The sequence below is a fragment of the Cervus canadensis genome, chromosome 1, assembly GCF_019320065.1.
Source record: "Cervus canadensis isolate Bull #8, Minnesota chromosome 1, ASM1932006v1, whole genome shotgun sequence".
NCBI classification, from domain to species: Eukaryota; Metazoa; Chordata; class Mammalia; order Artiodactyla; family Cervidae; genus Cervus; species Cervus canadensis.
The window spans coordinates 22,561,730-22,585,529 of NC_057386.1; the positions used below are offsets into that span (position 1 = coordinate 22,561,730).

At 41.5% G+C, this 23,800-nt stretch overlaps 1 protein-coding gene across 2 annotated transcripts in view; it reads right to left on the reverse strand.

Annotated features, from left to right (window-relative positions):
• Positions 1-23,800, reverse strand: part of SKAP1 (src kinase associated phosphoprotein 1) — a 291,789-nt gene that overhangs the window by 21,752 nt on the left and 246,237 nt on the right. For both annotated transcript variants that reach the window (XM_043470440.1, XM_043470435.1), the window contains exons 7-11: positions 22,075-22,199; positions 19,715-19,778; positions 17,343-17,552; positions 8,222-8,272; positions 898-998 (exon numbers count right to left, since the gene is read on the reverse strand). In XM_043470440.1, coding sequence (XP_043326375.1) covers positions 898-998; positions 8,222-8,272; positions 17,343-17,552; positions 19,715-19,778; positions 22,075-22,199 — 551 coding nt within the window. The remainder of the gene's footprint in view (positions 1-897; positions 999-8,221; positions 8,273-17,342; positions 17,553-19,714; positions 19,779-22,074; positions 22,200-23,800) is intronic.

Genomic DNA, 23,800 nt, shown 5'->3' on the forward strand with positions numbered 1-23,800 from the left:
CTTACATCTCCTGCATTGGCAGGCAGGTTCTTTACCACTAGCACCACCCTCGAAGCCCATGGAGTTCACATACTCAACAATTAAAGAGCAAATTGTGCCCCTTTCAAAGATGTATTTGTTGATATTGATTGTCTCGTAGAGGGAGAGCTTTTTAACAAGTTTTTTTTTTCAGGGACAGAAATTTATTTCCTTAGTCCACCTGTACGGAATATCAGCAGTCTTTCTTTACAAAGATGATACTACTGATCCCTCAAAGAGTAACCCATGAGTTCTAAATCTTCTTCACACTGGTGATGGATCTGAAACAATCTATCTTATTTTTTTGGCCCATTCTTTGGTATTCAACAACACCATTTGTGAGGTAGTTACCTGTGGCTGGGGCTAACTTTGTGACTGAGGAAGAGAATAAAGTTAGCCCTTGTGGGTTGGATTCACTATCTTGGCCTTACAGCACTTACTCAAATCAATTGACCTAACTAGCTCTGACTTCCCCCTGCATACGTAATTATATTACAGTTTTGTTTATCTATAAATGAAATAAGGCAGCTGACCTAGCTAGAATATTTTCAAAAGTACTTTATTGTAGTAAATTATGTATATGGTAATGATGTTTTAAGCATCACATAGACCCTTTTAAAAAGATCAAATTTTGATTGGCATGGTTTTGGTATTGTGTCTACTTTATTGTATTTTTTAAATTTGGAAATTAGTTCTTGAATCTGAATTTTCAAATAAACGTTGACAATTTTAAAACAATGGAGATTTACTCTGTGTGTGAGGGGGCCATGTAATACACACATGAAAAATATATGACATGGGATAATTCTGGATGAGTGACTACATCATCAGGAGTGAGAAAATCAACTTTTGATCCGAGCCCCACACTCTAACCCTTACCTTGCTCAGAATTCGGATGAGGTCACCTCGTTGGAAGGACAGTTCATCTGACTGGTCACCATGGCAATCCCATAGGCCCTGGTAATAACTGGCATAGTCCACTGATCAAAGAGAGGAGAAATCAAAGTTAAAAGGACCCTGTCTTTTTCTACGGAGCCCACATTTTTGCTGCAAATGGAAACAAGGTTCTGATATTGGCCCTAGGAAACCTAAGATTCAAGGGGTTTGGGATGAGATACAGCCAAACACTCAGCAAGACCAAATGACTGTGGGAGAAGGAGGTTATTAACTAACATTAAATGTTTACAGATCTTCCTTAGTCAGATGCTATTCAATAATATGATAAATATATTCATTTATTAATAAAAGAAAACCAGGCAGGTAATTTTTCACTTGGTTTATAAGTAAGTAGCACAAAGAGATTTTCTGTCAGACTTTCTTCATACAGGGTATCTAAACTATCCAGTGCTTCTTTTTATTATGCATTGAAGGAATGAGATGTCTCCAACTTCTGCCTGTTTACAAGAAAGGCTGAGTCAGCCAGCACAGATCAGCACTGCGGCCTCACAGGTTGGCCTCGTCTGTTACACAGGAACTTCATCCTGCACTTCCCACCCAGGTACTTACTATATGAGGTAATTACCAATAAATGTGGAAAAGAATAGCCCAGTCCTTAAGTGGAACCAAGGGGGTGTCTCATCCATTACAACTAAATTCTGGGTGGGCTGGCCCTTTTCCAGCATCTCATTTGTAGACCCTGAACATGTCTTCCAAGATTTATCAGTAAGCCCCCTGGGGAACAGAAACCAAAGTGATCTGCATTAAAAATGAAAGCAGCTGAAGACGACAACAAGCTTCAGAAACAGCTGGAGAGATTTACTGGCTCCTCAGCAAGACTAGATGGCAGTGATGCTACAGGACAGGCATTGATTCTTAACAATGAAGAATCTGTATTGATCTTCTTCTACCCGGAAAGGTTAAACACTAGAGTACAAAGTGGGAGAGGATCTGGGGATGTGAATGGCAGGAGTGCTAATGCCTCCTGGACCAGGGCTAATGTGGCAGTGCTCGCCATTTCTAGGGACCCTGTGTATGAGAACTGTATGCAGAACACCCACAAAAGGTGACATTCCTGATGACAGGAGTCGGGAGCCCTGGTTCTAATCAAACCTCAAGTGATTTGGGGGGCACCTTATTTTGCCAGTTTCCACCTTTCCCTTCATTTGTCTTGACCCTCCAGTGAGAGTGATGGTGCTAGTTGCTAAGGATGGGATAGGTGGAGAGAAGTGGGCAGTGTGGGGACAGAAGCTCTGCCTATATTTGCTTTTTTTCTCCTTGTTCCTAACTTACGAGCAATTCAAAGGATAAAGGTACAGAAGAACAAGATCCTTATATGTCTCTGGGAAAGAACTTTAGTAGGAACCTTAAAGTGTACAAAACAGAGGAGAGACAGAGCTATTTAGTTAAGATTCAGATATTGCAAATAGAAGTGAAAATGTTAACCATATAGAAACTCAACGATATTTTGTTTTCACAGAAAGTGTTTATATATTCAGTAGACAACAGAGGGCAGCAAATAAGATGACTGCACTGGAAACACTCTGCCACAGAGTTAAGAACATGTTTGGGAAAAAAACCCATTGGGAAAAAATGCTAATTACTGAAAAGACAAGGCATATTTTGGTAGGGATATCAGGGTATGAAACAACAGAAAAATATCAGTTCCTGAAAAGTGAAAGTAGTTTTCCCAGAGGATATAATGCATTTTCAGTTGTAATGGAGTAGATTATTCATACCAAGATTTGGGCTAAGTTTAGGAATGAAAAGTACATTGACATCAATATGTTTCAAGGATTTATATACGGTAAAGAAGATCATTTTATAAAAAATAGACTTTTAAAAAACATCACTTGACGTTTTCAAATTGTAAGACTTATAAAGTTATCTTGGCCTTTTCTGGCCTAGCAGATGGTCACTGTGGTGTATGCCCCCCACGTGCCTGGATGTGGACTAGCTCCTTGATATGATGGGTACCTTTTGAGTCTCTATGTAGAAAGTGATTTGATTTTGGGTATATAAGACACCTGTGGAGAACACCAGGAAAAAGAGCTATTCTAAAAGCTCAGCAGATTGTAGGGAATGCAAAAAGCTAGGAGAAAAACAAAAACCTTCCAAGAAAAACTAAAGGTGGAAGACACTTTCAGTTCTTCATAAGCTAAAGGCCCAAAGAAGATAGAACTCAGGAATCCAGGAGATCGCTTAGCCTAGTTCAAGAACTGGAATCATCAGAACCATAACAATGCTGCTTTGGAAAATAAGCAGAATGAAGGATAAAAATGGGGAGGAGGTTGGACTGGCAGTCTAAACAGAGGTATCCTGGTATTAATGAAATCAGGGTGGAGGAATGCCTTAGCTGGACAAGATTAGACTCTATTGCAGACTCCCAGTTTAAAACAGGTGACTGGCATTTATGTGTATATATGCACACAACTTCACTACATTCACTCTTCAGCCTTCAGCAAACATGCAAGATGCTGGGAATTCTGCATGGGCCATACACACGGTCCCTGCCCTTAGGGCTGCCATCCAGCAGGGGCGGCACCATGAAACAAAGTCACACAACCATTTATTTATTTATGATTGTGATGTATCTGCAAACGAGAAGCTGAGGGTCTGTGTATAACAGGGAATCTAACATAGTCTGAGGGATCAGGGAAGCCTTCCCTGAAGCTTTAAGTTGAAAAACAAAAACCTGATCAAACCTCGAAGAGGGGAAGAGGTAAGACCATGGAGGGCTTTATTCCTGAAGCTTGGTCCCAGGAAGAGCTTGAAGGCTAGGAGTCTGCTGGGCCAGGCCAGCTTCTCCCTAGGCTTGTCCAGCACTCCTATGAACAGAGGATGCGTGAGGAGACTCGGATGTCTTTAGACCAGTAAGGAATTGGGAGCCTGAGAGGGAGGATTGACTCTCTGGAAGGGTCTGAGGCTCCTTTAGGTTTAGATTCCTTTGGCAGCAGTCTGAGATCAGAAATGGTGCAGCATTCTGACCATTTAATTAATTCATAACATCCTCATTCTCATTTTGAGGACATTATTCCATCTAATTATTTTTTTCCAGTCTGTCCATTTGGAATGAAAAACAAAAGAATAAAGCTTAATGCCAGCATTTCTCAATGTCTCTCCAAAAAACGTAACTCTGCACTAAATAAAGCCTGGTAATTCAAAAGCAAAGCACTAATATATTCAGCATAAAACAGACAGAGGACCTAGAGCAATAATGACACCACTAATAACTAAAACAGTTATAACAATTAACAACAATTACAATGATAGAGAAGCTAATGGGTATGATCACAGCATTTAAATTGCTAGCAGAGCTGAGGAGGACTTTTACTAGAGGGAAAAAAAAGGGGCAGCATCTTATTTTTTTTTATCCCACGTAAGAGAAGCTATGCCCCCAAGCAGACAAAATGTCCTAGGAGGAATAGAAGCAGAGCAAGTTAAAAATATGTTGTTTTCCTCTCTTTTCTAGGTATTTATTGCAAAGCATTTGTCATTCCACACCAAGTCTTTACAACCAGTGATAATGTCATTTCTCTAGTAACGGAGGCCAAGTTGGTGCTACTATTGACAGAGTCGTTATTTGAAAATGAGCCACCATGATGTGGAGAGTTCTAAGGTGAAAGGAGCGGACACGGTTCTGCCTATCCCCCTCCTTAGGGACAACAGAGCTTGACCATGCTCTTTCCAGAGTTCACACGTCACATTGGGTTTCTGTTTGAGAGATATTGGGTAGCTCCAGAATTCAAGCTGTGACCAAGGAAAAGAGGCTAAAGGCAAGCCAGCATGTTGTTTACATTTTCTTGATAAGCAAAAGGACTGTGCCAATGTGGCCCTGGGTATAATTACTTAACAGATTATGGAAAAGAGACAAAAGGAGAAGACAGATAAAGCCAGTTCTTGCATGAGAAATGGATAAAGAAGGCCAAAGCAGTGGCCCATTGGAAGGGACTTGAAATGTTCTCTAGACCAGGCCATAAAGGCCACTGTGTACATACAGTCCATTAAGCAGACTCAGTCTCATAACTTATTAGCTATTTCAGAAAGAAAGAGACATAGAAAAATTTGCCAAGCTCTACTGACTATGATACCAGAACAGGAAAAGCCACTAAACAATACCATTTGCTTGTTTTCATAGCTTTTTAGTCTTTGAGTTTTGAAATTATTGGCCTTCCCTGGTGGCTCAGATGGTAAAAAATCTGCCTGCAGTGCAGGAGACCAGGTTTGATTCCTGGTTCAGGAAGATGCCCTGGGGAATGGAATGGCAACCCACTCTAGTATTCTTGCCTGGATAATTCCATTGACAGAGCTTGGAGGGCTACAGTCCACAGGGTCACAAAGAGTCAGACACAACTGAGTGACTAAGACTTTCAGTTCTGAAATTATTATGGTTCCTAATGTTATAAGCATGATCTTGAAGTGGGGCACATTCACAGATTCTAATTTTCATCTTGTGTGTTCCTTTTATTGGGCCAAAATTATAGCTGGGTGATGATCCACTCATGTTTGGTCTTGGAAACCAGGTCTCAAAAAGTATTAGTAAGAGCTGAAAATACCTCTGTGGATTCCCTCTGTTTCTTTTATGTAATAATTTATGCCATTGGCAGCCACTAAAGTGGAAAAAATGCCTCAGAAATGGAAAGCTCATCAGCAATCATTTTTCTGCAGAAATGACTGAACATGGTCTCCTCCTTGGCTGAGTTTGCCCATAACTTCAGAGCAAAAACAACCTGTTTCAAGATCTTCTTTGGTCAGAGGTTTGACATTTCTAAGGATGATTCATGCCTCCAGCCCTGCTTTTGATCTGACATGGCATAGCCAAGCAAATGGCCAGTTGTTCTCATACAAACAGCAGAGATTGAGTTTTACTTTTGGCTACCTGGACATGCCTTCTCATGATAGAGAATGGAGATAAGCTATCATCACCAAAGACACTTAGTGTTAGACCGTTAGGCTGATGGGTTAGAATTTAGTGAAAATCTGAGGTGTTGAAGAGTCACTCATTAGAATAACCCTGTTACTAACAGTCAAGCTGTAAACCGAGCTCTTTATAGATTGAACAATCAATACTACAAGGCTGTGATAGATTTTCTAGGTAACAGAATAAAATAAAAGAAATTACATCTTACAGGGTCATTAACACCCAACCAGGATAAACTGAATTCTTTTTTTCTCTCTCTTCTGATAAGATCCTAGTTAGGCTTTAAAAATGTTAGCAATTCCATCAGGGAAAAAGCACAGCATTCCAGGGACAGGATCCCTGAAATAGTGAAGAAAAGCATGTGGATTTTAAAGGTAATCCTGGTAGCCATGGTATCATTTAGGAGAAAATACTTTTCCCCCTCAAAGGGCATGTGACACCTGACTTGCCCAAGTGAACCAAACTTGTGTAGCTTGCCTATTATAGAAGAATTTACACTGTCCTGGAGCTCTTGCCTTTTATATGTCTACCCTTCCCTCAAACCTCTATATTTTATTGTTTTAAAGCTAAGTGATGACACCTGGATGTTACATATTTCTTGCCATTTCTATAGCTCCTTTGTAGGAAAGGCATCATATAAATTCAATAAATAAAAAAGTAAATACAATAATAATAAAAATTCTTGCCTCAGATTCTTCAGAGAGAGGGAAAAGTCCTCCTTTGCTTTTTAATCCCTAAGTCACCAATCATTATAACTGGTGGGAAGTATAAACCATAGAAATGTATTTAGAGCTCACTGCTCTTTAACAACACCTATTTTGGAGGCAGAAAGCTTGAGAAACAAAGTTTTTTTTTTTTTAAGAAGTATGTGAAAAAAAAAAAAAAGAAGTATGTGAATTATAGCTGTTGGAACAATTAAGAGACAAATCTCTCCTCACTCTTCAGACTGAACCTTAGAAAGAGGAGTGGAGGGAAGAAATAAGACGGGGGAGAAGTCTGAAACTGAATTTTAGGCTTTTGCCAGAAGGCTGCTGCTTCCTGAAGGAAGTTTAATGTAAAGTAAGAAGCTTCTAGTTACTCCACCCATGCTGTCCACACAAAGTGCTTCTTTCCTGCACCAGTGAGGGAAGTTGGTTGAGAAAAGACATATGTGGGATATGGGTTGGTAAAGAAACAGACTTTTGTTGTTGTTGTTGGAATTCTGTACAGCAAGTAGAACAGTAAAAAAAAAAAAAAAAAAATTCACAGAGGACTTAATCACAAGCGCTAACAGTCATGAGGTCCTTACTTGAAACTACACTAACATTCCTGTCATACTTGCTTCACTTCTCTTTGGCTTTGGCTCGTGACTTCTAATGCTGCCTCTTTGCTGTCTTTTCTCTCATTTGGAGAAGTTGGGTCCTTCACTAAACCTGTTACATATTTACTTCCCATGGAGAATTCACCCAGGAAATGGGCTTTGCTGAATGGATTAGGAAGAGAAGAAAAGGCACGAGGAAAGGGAGAAGGAGGAGAATGGGAAAAGGTGGAGAGGCTAGAGAAACAGAAGGGGAAAAGGATGGAAAGAGGGAAAGAATCTCAAGGCTTAAGACTTCCATAGAATCACAAAGAAAAAGTCAGCCAGTATCTAAATCAGTCACTTCCAGGCTCTGCTGATGGCATAAATGTCCTTGAGGTGGCCTGTACATCATGTATTCCTTTATAGACAACGATAGACTAGGACCTTGGTCGACTTAAGGGGGCTTTAGAGGGGCATCTGACCTTAGAAAGGATGGGCTGACTAACAGACTGAAGCATGGTTAACAGTCTGGGATGAATAAGATGTAATTTTGTATTCAACAAACCTGTTACATATTCATTTCCAAATGTGCCTGGAATCAAACCAGGCCATCAGAAGTCAGCATCACCAAGCAATTCTATCCTTCACCCCCACGCTCACTTTTCAGATCTGACACATTTCCATTCCCCTCTGAACTTGCAATCTCCGGGCCTCTCAGACAGGAGACATTTCCATTCTTTCCATTCTCAATCCTCTGATCTTTTAGAGATGAGGCAATTCTATTTTCACTGTACTGATTTAAGAAATACTGATAGGGAAAAATAAATATCTGGTTCAGCTTCTCACCCTCTTTAGGATAAATCTTAGCTGTTCTGGGAACATTAATTAACGTGAATGGGTGGTTACTTTTAAGGTTAAGCTATTTCCCTGTCCAGTCATCTTATTCGGGGCTGTTGAGGTCAACACACCAGTACCCTCTTAGTGTTTGTAATCAGAGAACGGTGCTTTCTCTGGTGGGAAGCCCGAATATCCTCCCCTGCACCTGGACATTTTTGAGGCTCTCATACCTCCTTTTTGTTGGGTACCACTCTCATCCTCTTCTAGATCATGCTCTTCATCTGTGGGGATAAACATGATCCGCATTAGCAATCAGTGGTCAATAGTCTGTTATTTGCACTGACGGGTCTTCTTTCTCTGAGCTCAACACACTCTCTTCTTTAAGGCAATAATTACCGTGTTCTTTTTTAAGTTTATTTATTTTTTATTTAAGGATAATTGTTGTTTTCTGTCAAACCTCAACATGAATCTGCCATAGGTATACACATAGCCCCTCCCTTTTGAACCTCCCTCCCATCTGCCTCCCCATCCCACCCCCTAGGTTGGTATAGAGCCCCGTTGGAGTTTCCTGAGCCACACAGCAAATTCCCGTTGGCTATCCACTTTCCATATGATAATATAAGTTTCCATGTTACTCTTTCCACCCTCTACTCCCCTCTCCTCATGTCCATAACTCTATTCTCTATGTCTGTTTCTCCATTGTTGCCCTGTAAATAAATTCTTCAGTACCATTCTTCTAGATTCCATATATATGCGTAGAATACTTCACTCTATATATTAGGTTCTAGATTCATCCACCTCATTAGAACTGACTCAAAGGCATTTCTTTTTATGGTTGAGTAATATTCCATTGCATATATGTACCACAACTTCTTTATCCGTTCATCTGTTGATGGACATCTAGGTTGCTTCCATGCTCTAGATATTGTAAATAGTGCTGTAATGAACAATGGGATACATATGTCTGCCTGTTTCAATTTTTGTTCCCTCAGGGTATATGCCTCCATGTTCTTTTTTATTTTTTTATTATTTTTTCCATGTTCTTTTTTAAAAAATCATTTCTCATGTTCCAACTGGCCTTCTTTTCTTTCCCTCTCCATTCATTCATTCACAAACATTCTTAAGTGCTTACTATATGCAAGACATTGCACTAGGAGCTGGAGATGTGGTGATGGACAAGACTGGTCAGCTTCCTGCCCTTGTGAAGCTTCCAATCCACTGAATTATTTAGGTGCCTATTATTAGGATCCTAATCCTCTTTCTCAGACCCGATTTCTCCTTCCCTTTGAGAATTCTGTTATCTCCATGTAAGTATTCAGAGTTTGTATGCGTGAAGCGAAGCACATGTTTAAACCCTCTGTGATTAATTAATCCTTAATATATCAAACTTTGTTCAATTGTTACAGAAGGTGGTCATATACACAGTTCTATGTTCTTGGTACTTGGAGCTTGTACTTAGCTTTTTACCGTTGTTATTCAGCCTGCCTCTTTCATGAGTGTGAACTCCTGAGGGCAATTGGAATGAATGGCGGGTACACAGTGACTTCTAAGTCAATGCCATTGTCTCACTCCATCCAAGTGTTTACAGAGTCAAAGTCACAACATGATTTCTTACCTTCATTAACCTGTTTCATCCCAGACTTTGTACTACCTGATAGCATGAGAACTGGGTCCTTATCAAGAAAGTATGGGTATCAGAATCACATTAAGCTGTTCTATATGTGGGGCAAAATGCACAGAAATATACATGCTATTCTCCTTTTTATCACTACCACCCAACACACACACACACACAGAAGCACACACACACACACTCAGAGAATGAATGGGGCATAAAAAGCAACATTTTGAGGGTTGAATACTCAGTTTCTTCTGGCCACATGTACTTTCCTTTCTCTTTGAATCTGAAGGCACTTACCTGTCTTGATCCCCACAGTTATACCTTTAAATGGAACTTTTGAGGTGATGGCCCAGGACAACCTCCCCTTTAAATATAAGGTTTATAGGACAACATGAGTTATGGTATGTCAGACTAGGAGAAGTAAACTCTAAGCTCATAACTAGCGTAAGAGTATGTAACACACTACAGGACATTAAAGAATTACAATTAATTTCACATATAAAATGAAATAGTTCCCCTGCAAAAATTTAAATTAATATTGTTATTGGGATTGATACTTTGGGAAATAAATCACGTAACTAACATTTAAATAGGTATATAACATATATATATGATATAAGCCTGCCCTACAAGGTCGCACAGGAGAAGGACTCAACTCTCCTAATCTCTGTGTATGACCCTGCAGCAGAGAATTTCCAACTCACTGCCTGTAGGGCTCCCCCACCTCTCCATGAGGAATAAGGATGTGAGATAATGAAGGAGTGAGATCAAATATCAGAAATAGAACACACTGAAATAAATCACATTTAACATCATTCTTTGCACATTGTCTTCTTGTTATTACCTGCATTTCCTTCCTTTCTCTGCTATGATGTTTTTTCTTTTTGATGTGGGACCAATTTCGCAGGATTGAAAACATTCAAAGAAGAGTTGGTATGTCCTCCGTTTTAGAGATACCCAATAATCTGGACAGAGCACAGCTCTTTTGCTGATATCAGACAACTTAATCACAAAGACCAGTAATTTGCTGTGCTTAGGCACTTTTGCAGAGAGGGTTTATTCTACCTCTGCTGTCTGTGCGCAGATGTCTCTTCCTCCCAATTCTAATCAATGTAAATTGGGTCAGATCTCCACTGTGAATTACAAATTGGATCCGAAGTTGGAGGGTCACTGTGCCTGCTACTCCACCCCCTTCCCACCACCATTAGATGGGAAGCTACACCAAAGATCTTTTCTAAATAAATCAGACTTTATTGTAAAACTCGGCCACTGACGAGACATAACCTCATTAGCATTGATTTTAAAATAAATTATTGAAAGTGGCTTGCCTGCTCTTTGCATTTGTAAAATAGGAGAATGTAAATGTATTTGCAATGATAAAAATGAAAACTAAAACTTGAATCTTTTATCCTTTCAGGCAACATCACTTAAACCAGTCATGATACAAAAATGGAAAAAATAAAACTCTGCTTTATGCAGTTCAATTACAGAACAGATACTCTGATTTCCATTGGGCCTGTAGAGTCACCTAGAAAGAAAGCAGAATATTGGCCACAGGTCTTACATATCATTCATCACCGTTACTAAGCGCTATGGTGGTGCAAGTGAACCAGGACGCCCCAATCCCTATGTCTATCTAAGTCTGTCCTTCCCGGGTGGCTAAAAGCAGGTGTCAGAGTAGGAGCCCAGCCACTGAAGTGAGAGGTTGGGTGCTGTGTCTCTGCGGTCTTTGAAGGAGTAAGTATGGGGACCATCACCTGGTGAAGGCAAGTGCCCTCCCTCCACAGCTAGATGTGTCCTCTCAGCATCATCCCAGTTTCAGAGTAAAAAGTAAAAGTAAAGCATCAGTCGCTCAGTTGTGTCTGATTCTCTGAGACCCCATGGACTGTAGCCTGCCACCCTTGCCGGGATTGTCCAGGCAATAATACTGGAGTGGGGAGCCATTCCCTTCTCCATGGGATCTTCCTGACTGGGGTCTCCTGCATTGGCAGGCGGTTTCCTTACTGTCTGAGCCACCCAGGAAGCCCCCAGCTTCAGAAGGCACCACACAAATAGCGGAAGGCTTAGCTGCTCAGTCGTGTCTGACTCTTTACAACCCCATGGACTATAGCCCACCAGGCTCCTCTGTTCAAGGGATTTTCCAGGCAAGAATACTGGAGTGGGTTGCCATTCCCTTCTCCAGGGGATCTTCCTGACCCAGGAATCGAATCCAGGTCTTCCGCATCGCAGGCAGATTCTTTACTGTCTGAGCTACGAGGAAAGCTGAGGCGTACAATTTATCTCGGATCTGTCCGTGAAGTCAAACTGCTATCTTTCAAATTCCAAAGTCAAGAAAACTGATTATATGGCAACAAGCAAAAAAACTCTGCTCACAAAAGGGGGTTAAACAGCCAAATTTCTTTCTTTCTTTTTTTTTTTTTTCATCTGTAAGGTGAGACTTTAATTTTAAAAAGATTACTTTGAAAAAAAAACTTTTTAGGCTAAAGAACTTGTTGAATTTCTGTATAAGAATATTATTAGGCTTTTTAGCATGACATCTACTAAAATACATCTTCATTTAAGGAGGAATTAAAATTTATGTGCTGCTCAACTTTAAACAGTAATAGATTATAATGGTTCTTGCTCCTAACAGCGCATATGGGAACCCAACCTTACACAGGCTTTAAACAAATTAACCTCTAAAGATTACTGTCCACTTATTACATTAAATGCTCTACTTGATTCCCAAATATTTCATTTCAATTGGGAAAACAGTTGAGGAAGATTCTGTTAACTGTGCGAATGTGTAAGAGAACCATGGGGTATCACAAATGAGCATCAGTATCCAGAGAGTTGACTTCAATCAACACTCTTGGCACAATGTCAGGGACACCAATGAGAGGCTGAGAGGAACAGGACACTGACTCCACTGCGGGGACCCGGAGAGGAGCCAGCTTCCTATGACGCCTCGCTCCTTTCTGAAGTGCTGCTCTGACATCGGTTGAACTGGGAATAAAATTTTTAAAATGACTAGATAAGAAAGAGGGAGGTCACTTCTCTCAAGTAAAGCAAAGTGACAGAAGCTTTAAAAATGCCAAATGTATCAATGTGCAACCAGATGTCAAGGTGCTCTGGTGACAGATGTAGCAGAAATGCAGATAACCTCGAAGTGCAAAGGGAACAGGCAAAAAATGGAAATAGAAACCACTCCACAGAATGCATAGATATGTTATAAATCCATGGATGCTACAGCACCTCTTCAAACAACATGGCAAATAGGAGCATAATGCTAATAGCACATTTAATTCTCTGTTGTATAGCTGGTAATCTCAACTGTTACCTCAAAATATTTGCATACTATCTCCATGGTAGGATCTTGAGTACTACATATTAAACTCAATTTTTGCTAACTGCAACACTTGGAATACACTAAATTTCAAAAATCATAATTGAGCACCTACTAATTGGAAGAGAAAAACCTAAATACAAATCCCTGGGGTAGAGGCTGAAGCAGAGCTCGGCTGCAGCTGCGTCTCCGGGAGGCTGCCACCGAGGGGACTCAGAGGGGCCCCTGTCACAGACTGGGGGCGGGGATTCGAAGCAGAAGAAAATACACGGTTCCAGTTTTGGTGCTGGTCAGAAGTAGGTTTGTCTGGAGCCAGGGGTGCACAGGACTGAGGGGAAGAAAAGGCCAAGAAGCTCGGAAGGGGCCTGATGGTAGCTTTGATTCTTTGATGTGCCCCTCATGGAGCCCTGCTTTTCCATGAAATTGGAACTTGTTTCTTCACAAACTTCGTACTTTTGGTGTCTGCTTTTCTTCTTTCCTTAGACTTCTTGCTATCATCATTCCCCCTTTCTGTGGGTCTGGACAATTGTATGGGGGAAAAATAATTCCACAGAATGGTTTCCATTTGTCTCAAATGAAAAAAAAACCCAGTTATCTGCTTTATTATAAAGCGATCTGGTTTCTGGGTCTATAATGACCCTCCAGGGCAGTGCAGGCAGCCTCAGAATGTGCACAGACATTCCCAGGGAAGGCGCTTTGTCTCTCCATGTGCTCTCCTGAAATCTCTTTAGACAACACGGCCAGATTCTGTTGCTACTGCAGCTGCTGCAAGGCCTCAGTTACAGCTCTTCAATGGTCTCAGGTGCCTTGCTGGATTCCAGGCTCGAGGCCCCAGACAAAGAGAAACCTGATTAAAAACTGTCCTTTTATGGTATCTGGAATCATGAAACTGCGCCTGTGCTAGACTGCAAAATAATTTTGGGAAGGGGTGAAAGAGGGTTCAGAAAAGCCTTTCATTTTCCACATATTGCTTTAGTATTTCTTTGTTGGTAGTTCCCTACAGTTTAAACTACTGCAAATGAGATCTTTAAAATCAAGGGCTCCCATATTCTTAACATGGATGTTCAGAAATCCCAGTAGATAACAATCTTGAAACCATATTATCTAGGACTCACATTGTGGTCTTGGGCTGAAAACCTCGAGTGCTCTGGCTTTCCCTCAAGGGAAGGAGAGTGCTAGCCATGCAGCAAATGCTAATTATCCCACGATTAATGTGATGTAGTGCATTTAATTTGATGATCCATACACTATTTTGATTAGGAAAAAACATTTTTGTATTGACTTGGTATATGTTACAGGCACTTTTCTTTCAAAACTAGGAAGTCCATCAAAATTATATTCTGGAAGGGAGGAGATCTCACTTACACAGCCTTCCCCATAGAGACAGTGAGGCTGGTGTAGGCCCCATCCCAAAGAGGAAGGAGAAGCAGATATTCTCTACAAAGCACATTTACCTGTTACTGTGAGACATGTCTTAGAGGCCCAAGTCATTTGACTATTGATGAGTGTGCAACATTAGCACAATCCCACCTTACTGTCAATTGTCCCTCCACCCAGCACCTGTCTTCACAGTAAAAATGGGCCTGAGCAGAAGGTGCGAGCCACTTTCCATCTGCTCGGGATTTTCAGTTTCACCTGCTTCACACGTATCACTGAAAATGTCCAGCCGGACTGTCTCTGGTCTGGTTGGAGGAGATGGGGAATGAGCTGATTCCTAGGATTCTTCAAAGAGGCAACACTTTGTTTAAATGCCACCAGATGGAGAATAGCCAGCATTTCCTGAATGCTGCCTGTTTGCCAGGGCTCTCATGCTTTATGCATTCTGTTCCAGGCTTCTCATGCATCCTTTGTGACAGCTACTACTGTTATTCCCATTTTACAGCTGGCAAAACCACACCTGAGAAACAGGGCAGATAACTTGCTCAAGGCCTCACAGCTGGCAGATGGCAGAGCAGGTCCATCCTGACCCAGAGCCAGCACTGTCACTGTGACATCATGCTGTGTCTCACGTGTCACTGCTCAGGGGGTGGTCTTCTGAGATGAGTGTCAGGCTCCCTCACATCCTCTCTCAATTCCTCCAAGACAGGGAGGGTGGCACAGGCAAAACTAACTGCAATTTCAGAAGCAACAAGCTGAGTGGCACAGACAGGAAGCTGGCTGATGGAGACTCGTGTCTGAAATAATTGCATCATAACAAAATGCCAATATATCCCAACTTCAATGCAGTCTCTAAAAACTGTGATAGATAGAAGCTTTTGGGAAAGAACCTGTTGGCTGGGAACAGCCCTGTCCTTTAGAAAATAAACCAGCAAGTTGGCTGCTGTTGCCCTAATCTGGAAAGAGACCCTGGTTTTCCTGTGATGTGGCCTTCCTCACTTCTGAGGGGCCGTTGTTGTAAGCACAGGGTAAGTGGCTTTCCTCAAGAAAGTAGACCAGTCTCCATGCCCTTGGAGTCCACTCCAATATCCAAACTGGCGCGAGCTTTGGCACACTGGGCGGTGCCATGATGGCTGAGGGTAGGGTTTTAAGGGGCGTGGGAAGGATGGTTGCTAAGAAACCAGTCACACATTCAGCAACCCACTTGGGGCTAGGTTTTATTTTCTGAGACACCTTTCCCTTTACTCTCCTTTGCTCTGTGTGTCTGAGCATCAGCTCCTTTCTCCCTGCTCCTTTGAGAAGTAAACACGGGCATTAGCAACCCTTCTTTGCTCCACGGAAGGCTGAGTGGCTCTGTGAGGTTCTCCCAGAGCACTCTTACACAGCTGTGACCTCAAGTGGAGTGTTACCTGGATATCTCCCCCAACCTGGACAGCAGCAAGTGGAATGTGAGCTCATCAGAAACCTCTGGCCAAGTTGGGGAATACATCTCCTTTTAGGGGTTGTTGTGATTTAGATCCATTTCTGCACCCTGCTGTTGCAATGGAGCAGACTGTGAAAGGGAAGATTCTCAGAGGAGCTGTGTTTTAATGTAGCAATTTGATTCAATTTTCCACTCTATAAAATTACCCATCACTGCTCGTTGCTTTCTAACAGACACCTTCACTCTTAATTTAACAATCCTATCGAATTCTGCCAGGGAAATTGGAAAAATTTATCACCTGTGAAATTTTATTTTCCTTTGGTTGTATCTGTTTTTGTAAAACTTCATTAACGACGATGACTTGCTGAGGAAATTATCATTTTTTTTTTTTAACTTCAGACACAAGAAATGGCTCGACCTCAACCAAGATATCATTTGCATAATAAAACACAACAAAAAGACTGGGGAAGTCGGGGACTAGCAGAGGCTGGAAGTGCTGGGAGAAGAAGCAGGCTCTTCTTGTCATGGGTTGGTGACTGAGTGTGTGAGGTCCCAGTCAGGAGGGAAGGTGTAGCCACAGCCCTGCAACTCAGGAAGCAATGACGTGGCTTCTCCCCAAGGGAGAGATGAACGTGGTATTGACAGGGTTGAACCCTTCTCAGGAAGCCTTGAAATGTCAGTTGCTTACTAACAATATTTTTAGCAACCAGCCCTGACTTCAGGGGCCTGAGTGTTAGGTTCACTTCAGCTCCTAGGTTCATCTGGGATTGAGGTTTAAATTGCTATAAATTTAGACTTAACTTGGATTTCTCAGTAGAGCACTGAACTCCTGGCAAATTTCCACAGGAGCGATCTTTCTGAATGGACTTGAAGATTCAGCGTTCCTGTGGTCTAACTACCTCACAATTAAAAGGCTCAGGCTTCATTTTTTGCACAGTCTGACCCCCACTGTGCTCTGCACTGTTTAGCAGCTGCTGTTACCCACACAGGAAGTGGTTGGGCGGGAGCAGTGATGACTACACAATTTTTGAGATGCTGGTTATCATGCCTTCGGAAAAAAAAGAAATACGTACAGTGGACCTGGTGTAATGGTGGGCAGAGGACACATGTTAGGTCTATCAGCAAGAGATGTGATTTGATTCGTGGTATATCTGGACTAGGCAAGGGTGAGCTGTGCTCTGTCAAGGCTTTACTGTGTTACTGAAAAGGCTTGTTGGCGTTTACATTGCTGCAGTCTTTTCATATCCTTCATCATTTGAGGTGACTTTCCATTATCCTCACAATTACACAGAAAAGAAGTTCAAACTAGAGAGTTTTGATGAAACTCATGGTGAACCTATGAGAACCAGCATGAATATTCTTGACTCTCGAACCTGTTGATGTTTGTAATAAATTACTTCACATGCAGAGATAAAACACACTCCCCACCCCCATCAACCCATCTTGCCCCCAGGGCAGGGCTTCTGTGCTGGGAATCTCGGAAGCTTCCTTGCAAGTGCCTCCATCAGAGGTTTGGCTTCCTCTGGAGCTGTCCAAGTTATATTCTTCTACCAGGTCTAGAGTCTCTAAACGAGAGGAAGGTAATTAGAAGACGAAATGTCTCACCTGGTAAGATTTCATAAATATCTTCTTCTTTCTCCCCCATAGGCTCTTTGAGCCCCACGCTGCCAGGCAAGATAATGGGTCTGCTTTGGGAACCAGAATTTGAGGAGTCAAAACCATCGATATCATCGTACATCTCTTCTTCTTCCTCTTTCTCCTCTTCTCCCTCCTCCTCTTCCTCCTCTTCATATGGAATGGTTAAGGAGCTCAGGTCTGTCAGGGCAGAGATGGGAATGAATCAAGATAGGGTGAGAAGGAAAAGGACAAGGCAGGGAAAGAAAGAGGGAGGAGGAGGAGGAGGGATGAGAATAAAACATGTCAAAAGAAAATGAAACACCAGGTTAAGTGCTGTTATTTCTAGTGCGGGACTTGGTGGCAGGAAATCTACAGAAAAGGCCAGACTAGCACTGCATCAGGTTTAAACCATCAACATAAATCCTTCCTTGCAATAAAACTTGATCAGGATGAAGCAGCCCTGAAAAGTATGGGTGTGTGAGAGCACATGAGGTGAAGGGAAGAGAATAGGCCAGAAGAGGAAATGCCAGCGTGCTTCGCGCTGCTTGTCAAGTGGAAAACTGGGAGGGTGAGTGATGGCCTAGGTTCTCCGGGGCGCACGGAGCCTGGGAACTATGGTGGCTTCCACAGGATACCTGAGCTGTCACAAGCTCATTCATCTCCCCCATGGTCTCACTGCAGAATTTCGAGAGGTGTGCTTGTAAAGAGAAAAGTGGGCAAAAGTGGAAGAGGAAGAGAAAGAGAAAGTGGGATGTGGAAAAATATAACGGTAACACCGGACCAGATGGAATGGCTGAGTGATGTGGTTTCCATGTCCTTTTGCAACTGTACAGTCTGGCTGACCTTAAAATGGGTCACCACATAGAGGACGTTGAGCCATTACAGCACTGGGGGGCATAGGGCAGGAGAGGGAGATTGCTTTCTTATTTTAATGGGGAACTGGGAAGGTTCATTCTCTGAGGCGCAGTATAGCGTGCTCTCTGAAACCCTGCTGAGGGGCCTCTGCAGAATGGGCGAGAGCAAGCAGGGTGCTCTGGGGAAGAAAGAATAGAGAGACATCCGATGCTCATTTCGAAATACAGTAAAACTGTTTGGCTTGATTAGGCTTTTAATAAAGATTTTGCAACTATTTTCATCTGAATTCTGGAGCCACCTCATATGAGGAAGGGATCAAAGACACATCTGTGGCTTAAACCATATGTTATTATTTTGTTTGTTTTAAAATAAAATGGAATGAATAATTTCTTCAATGTGGGATTCTGAAAGTACCACAGGGTACAGCTCAATAAAGCTGCTTGGAGTTTTATTGAGGTTTACACACTTAGGGGTATATTACACGCATAAATCCAAGGCACCTAGATGAGAGCGTACCCTGTAGTCTCACCATCAATGTTCATGTTTGCCTAGTTCTAGTCTATTATACGTGACGCTCTTGGTAGATGCAATAGTTTGTTCCTGTGATAGTAAAGGCATAAACTGAATAAAGGAGGCAATAGTAATTAAAGCTCTGGTGCTTCCTTCTTTTTTATCCACAATAAAATCTTATAGCAGAATTTAAAAAACTAGATGAAAAGGCTTGGTGTTTTAAGTTGATGTTCTTCTCGCTAGGTCTTGGGTCACGTACGAAGTTGGTGCTTCTGCCTTTCTGCAGAGGCAGGGTCCTGCCATGAGGTATGTGTACCATCAAGAGGGTTATCAATGTCAGGTGACAGACTCTTGGCTGACTGCCCCTACCTGCTGGGCCCCTCCCAGACAAGGCTGCCTGGGCCCCTGTCACTGCTGTGCCTACAGGATGGCCAGCAGAGGGTACTCTAAGAGCAGTCATTTGACATCCTCAGGCAGGCCTCTTCCCAGTCAAAGCAAAGAACATTTGATTGTGGTTTGGGAAACAGCAATTTGTCTTTTGTGTCCAATGTTCTCAAAGGCCACCTAGATGAGTTTAGATTTCTACTTGACTAAAACTGGAAGATTTTGAACCTAAACCACATCTAGATGACTTTGGTATCATGTATTTCTTTTCCAGAATATAAGGGGTTACGAGACACTGAATTGAGCGGAGCTGGTGTTTATTTTTTTATTTTTTGGAGCTGGTGTTTAGCATATCTTTTCTGGTGATTATAAATATTACGGACTTGCCTGTAGGTAGGTGGAAGAGCTAGAATGATACTAGAGGTCACCTCCAGGTTGATGGTTTCTTTTCCTTCTGCATCACATATGGTACTATTTGTTGTTATCATGTGAAAGATAAGATAGGGAGAATGGGCAGATAGAAATATATTGAAGCCCATGGATTATAGTTATGCAATACAACTTGAATTGAAAATGGACTGAAATACTGTTTCTGTAATAACGATACTTACCCTTTAACAAGAAACCTATTTGATCCACCCAGTCTCTGGCTTCAGCTGGACTAGAAGCTGTAAACTAGAGAAAAATTAGTGAATTAGTGTATCACTTTCACTAACATTTCTGTGAATCCTTTAGGGAGGTTCAAGGGGAGGAATCTTGCGAGCTGAACTGCAGAGTCAAGTAGAAGGCTCAGAATTCTCATTAACTCTCAGATTCCTGAGAATTAACATTTAGAACAAAGATCAAAATCCCACTCAAAGTGATTTTTCTCCTTCAGTAACTTTGCATACCCAAAGTTGACAGCTGGATTTGAATCCAGATTCATGTTTATGTGCATTCATTCATTTGATTACCCATTCATTCATCAGGCATTTATTGAGAACAGTTTACAGAGAAAAAGGCAAACCCAAACTACTGACTTCAGATCAACATGTCAGTTTTGGAGATGGCACACACTCGTGACAAGGGACACTACAAAGCAATTGCGTTTGCAAACAGCTGGATGTTGAGAGAAGACAGGGAGCACTTATCATCGCCCATGGTAAGCCAGGGAGGCTCGCTGAAGTAACACTGTTTGGGTTGAATTTTTAAAGAGAGTTGGTGGAAATTGGTGGAGGGAGCTGAACATTTCAGGTAGGGAGAACCAGCCGCCAAAGATTAGAAACGAGACCATCAAGTATAGGGAAGGTAGGCAGATCAGCTTGACTGGAGAACAGTAACAGATGAATCTGGAGAACTAAGGGTCAAAGAAGAACTGATGAAAAGGCTTTGAGTATGAGGAATTCAGATTTCAAGGGCAGGCGGTACAGATGAAGCCACTGTAAATTCTAGAAAAAGGAGAGGGAGAGTCTGTCAGTTGTTGTGAGTAGGACAGACTGAAATAGGGAGAAATTAGAGACAGATCAACTAGAAGGCTACTTAACTAGTCCTCTGAATGAAGTGATAGGGACTTAACTATTGTGATGGCTGTAGAAATAAATCAGAAGGAAACGATCCAAAGGATATTGTAGAGGAAGAATCCACAGACTATAGTAATGACTTGGATTCAATGGGCCAAAGAAAAGAACTAAACAAACTCTACATCCTGATTCACAAACAGGCCAGTCAAGCATCAGGCTTTAGTAATTTCTTATTTTAAATGAATCAACTTGAAATGACTGTTCCTGAAAAACATTTTTATTATCTGGTCATTAGTGTAAGATAAAAACATGTGCTGTATAAGAAACCTAGATTCCTGCTTAAAACTTATTAATAAATATTGTCATTCTTGATTTCTTAAAAACACTTGTCTATAAAAATGACTAGGAAAATTGTTTTAGATATATACATTTTTATCTGGGCCTTGCAAATCAGAACTTGCTAATAAAAATAGACAGATCTATAAAAAATTCCATAGAAAAGTTTGGCTTAAAGTAAAAAATTTCTTTTGAAATTACATAATTAAAACCTAGGTCATTTTTACAAAATAAGGGCTAGGATACTGTAGAAACATGAAAGGATGAGTGCTGAGAAAGACTTGAAGGGTCAAAGGGTTACGTAAGTGGTTAATATTAACCTTAGCATGGCTTTTCTCTTTTTCTTAAGTTAGCTAAAGTTTTTCTAAACTATTTTCATAAAACTGTGATAAAAGTAGCCAACAAGGAGGAAACAATATGTGTATATACCCACACAATATATGTATTCAATTTAAAAGTATATTTTTCGTGAAAAATCACTATATTTCCATATTCAGACTTTTTTTGGCCTTTTTAATTTTATAATTCATTACCTATTATATTAAAATATATAAAAATGAACACAGTGAAGACTGTCTCTCTCACCCCCATTCAAGTCCTCTAGTTCCTTAGTAGTCACTATTAGTACTCATTGCTTCTAGTATCTTAGAAATCTTTCCAGAGATATGCAGTGCATCTACACACAGGAAGATTATTTTGGATATCAAGATGAATATGTGACAATGAATTATTTATTCACCCTACAGTCAGATTTCTCTTTTTCTGGATTTCATAAAAGGAAGTGAAGATAATCAGTTGAAAAAGAAAGAGAGTGGAAATTAAAGCCATGGAATTAGAGACTCTGAATAAAGAACTGGGTTGTGTGCTGCAATAGACAAGACTTTCACCTACAGAATGAGACTGAGAAGGGAAGGGATGAAGAGACAGAAGCCTGGCAAAGGCAGGATCTAGGATGAATATGGCAATAGAAGGGTGGGCACGACACAGCGAAGGTGAGGACGTGTCAAGAAAGAAGGTCTTGGTAAGAAACGACAGGTAACAAAGGATGGCATCCAGCATCACAACCACAGCTCACATGCAACATGGAACAAAACTGCAACACTAATGAGGATCTCCATCTCCTCGGCTCATCCTACCTCATAGCTGCGCCTATCCTGGGAGGTCAGCTCAAAGCAGGATTCTTTCTTGGAATCTTTTCGCAGGTAGGGGGCCATCCGTACACTGTAGCCCTTAATGAGGAAGATCCCTTTGGGCTGCTTGCCTGCAAGACAGGAAAGCTTCCTTTATCTCTAGAGAGATGCAACTGCCAAGGGAGGGCATCTTCTCTGGATGTAAAATAGAAGCACAGAAACAGCTGTTACCTCCCTGAGGAACCACAATAGTCGAGGAAGGGTTATTAGAGAAGCTTAAGAAGAGGCTACTGTGACAGCCAGGCAGAGATCACTGCCAAGCTAGGGAATGCAACGTGAAAGATTATTTTGCCAAAAGAGTACAGCAGAGACAGAGAATTTATCAGAATGTTAAGAGATCTATAATAAGAGAAAGAAGAAATTATTACAGCGGGGAGAGTATGGCTGTAAACATGAGGCTCTTGAAGGCTATTATAGAGCTGAAACATTATCATCAGGGCCAGCAGAGCACGTGCGAGGGGAGGGACAGCAACCTAAGGGGCATTATACGTCCGGGTTCTCCTCCTATGTCTTACGTAGCATGTGGGCTAGACTTCTCTTCCTCTCCTGCTGGTCAGGTGGAAGTTCATGCTAGAGGAAGAATAATTAAAACTCAGTGTTTTATCCCCCTTGCTAGCAGTCAGATTGGGAAGCAGCAGAGTACTGTTGAGTATCATTAGATGATGAGGAAGGGACTATAAAAGGAAAAGGACCCTAAGTGAGTGAAAGGAGAGACTACTCTGCCTGTCACTCTCTTAAAAAAAAATTAGAAACAGAAAAAGAGGGGGTGGTTCCCAATGATTTTGCGTCGTGGTGTGGTTCAGAACTTGTAGAAGAACAGAACCACAGTGTCTGAGTGATGCTTTCTGTCCTGTAGAACGAATTTCTTTCTTTTGGCCGCACCTCACAGCATGTGGTTCCCTGACGAGGTTTTCAACCCATGCCCCCTTGCATTGGAAGTATGGAGTCTTGACCACGGGGCCACCAGGGAAGTCCCTAGAATGAATTACTTTTTGATGACGATGATGAGAGGGATGGCAGTGGGAAGAAAATAGTTACAGAAAAGTAAAAGAATCTGTCCTCACCTGGTTGAGCTAAAAGAAATACACAAACACTCTATACTTACTAAGAAAATGTCTTGGGCACAATAAGAAGTAACTGGCAAGAAGGGAGCCATGCAACAGTGCTTTTTGACACCAGAATCTTTTTTGTTAAAGTATCTCTCCTTGTTCTAACTGGCCACTAAAATGTTTTGTTGTTCTTTGGTCACCAGATTTTATTTCACTCTGATGGCAAAATGGTCAATAAAAGTCTCCAAGCCTCTCGCTCTTGCTCTCCCTCCTCACCTTGAGTGGGAAGGATTCTGAATGAATGAACGTGATACCTGGTTTTATATCCAGATATACCAACCAAATATTTAAATGTAAGGGAAATGATAAACATTTTACTAAGGGCACACATGTTACATTAGTTTGAAGTTTCAAAATAAGAAAATAAAACCTGGCTGGCCTAGAATTCAGGGGAGAAACTTTAGTTGCTGGATTTGAGAGTGGGCTAGGGGTTGGAAGGATGCAAGGGGCTTATTATTCAGGTTTTGAGTTACGCTGCTATCATTTCCAAGTACACCTCACACTTTACCCATATATGGGAAAGGCTCTGAGGAATCGTGATGGTGAACCCAAGATGAAGGTTA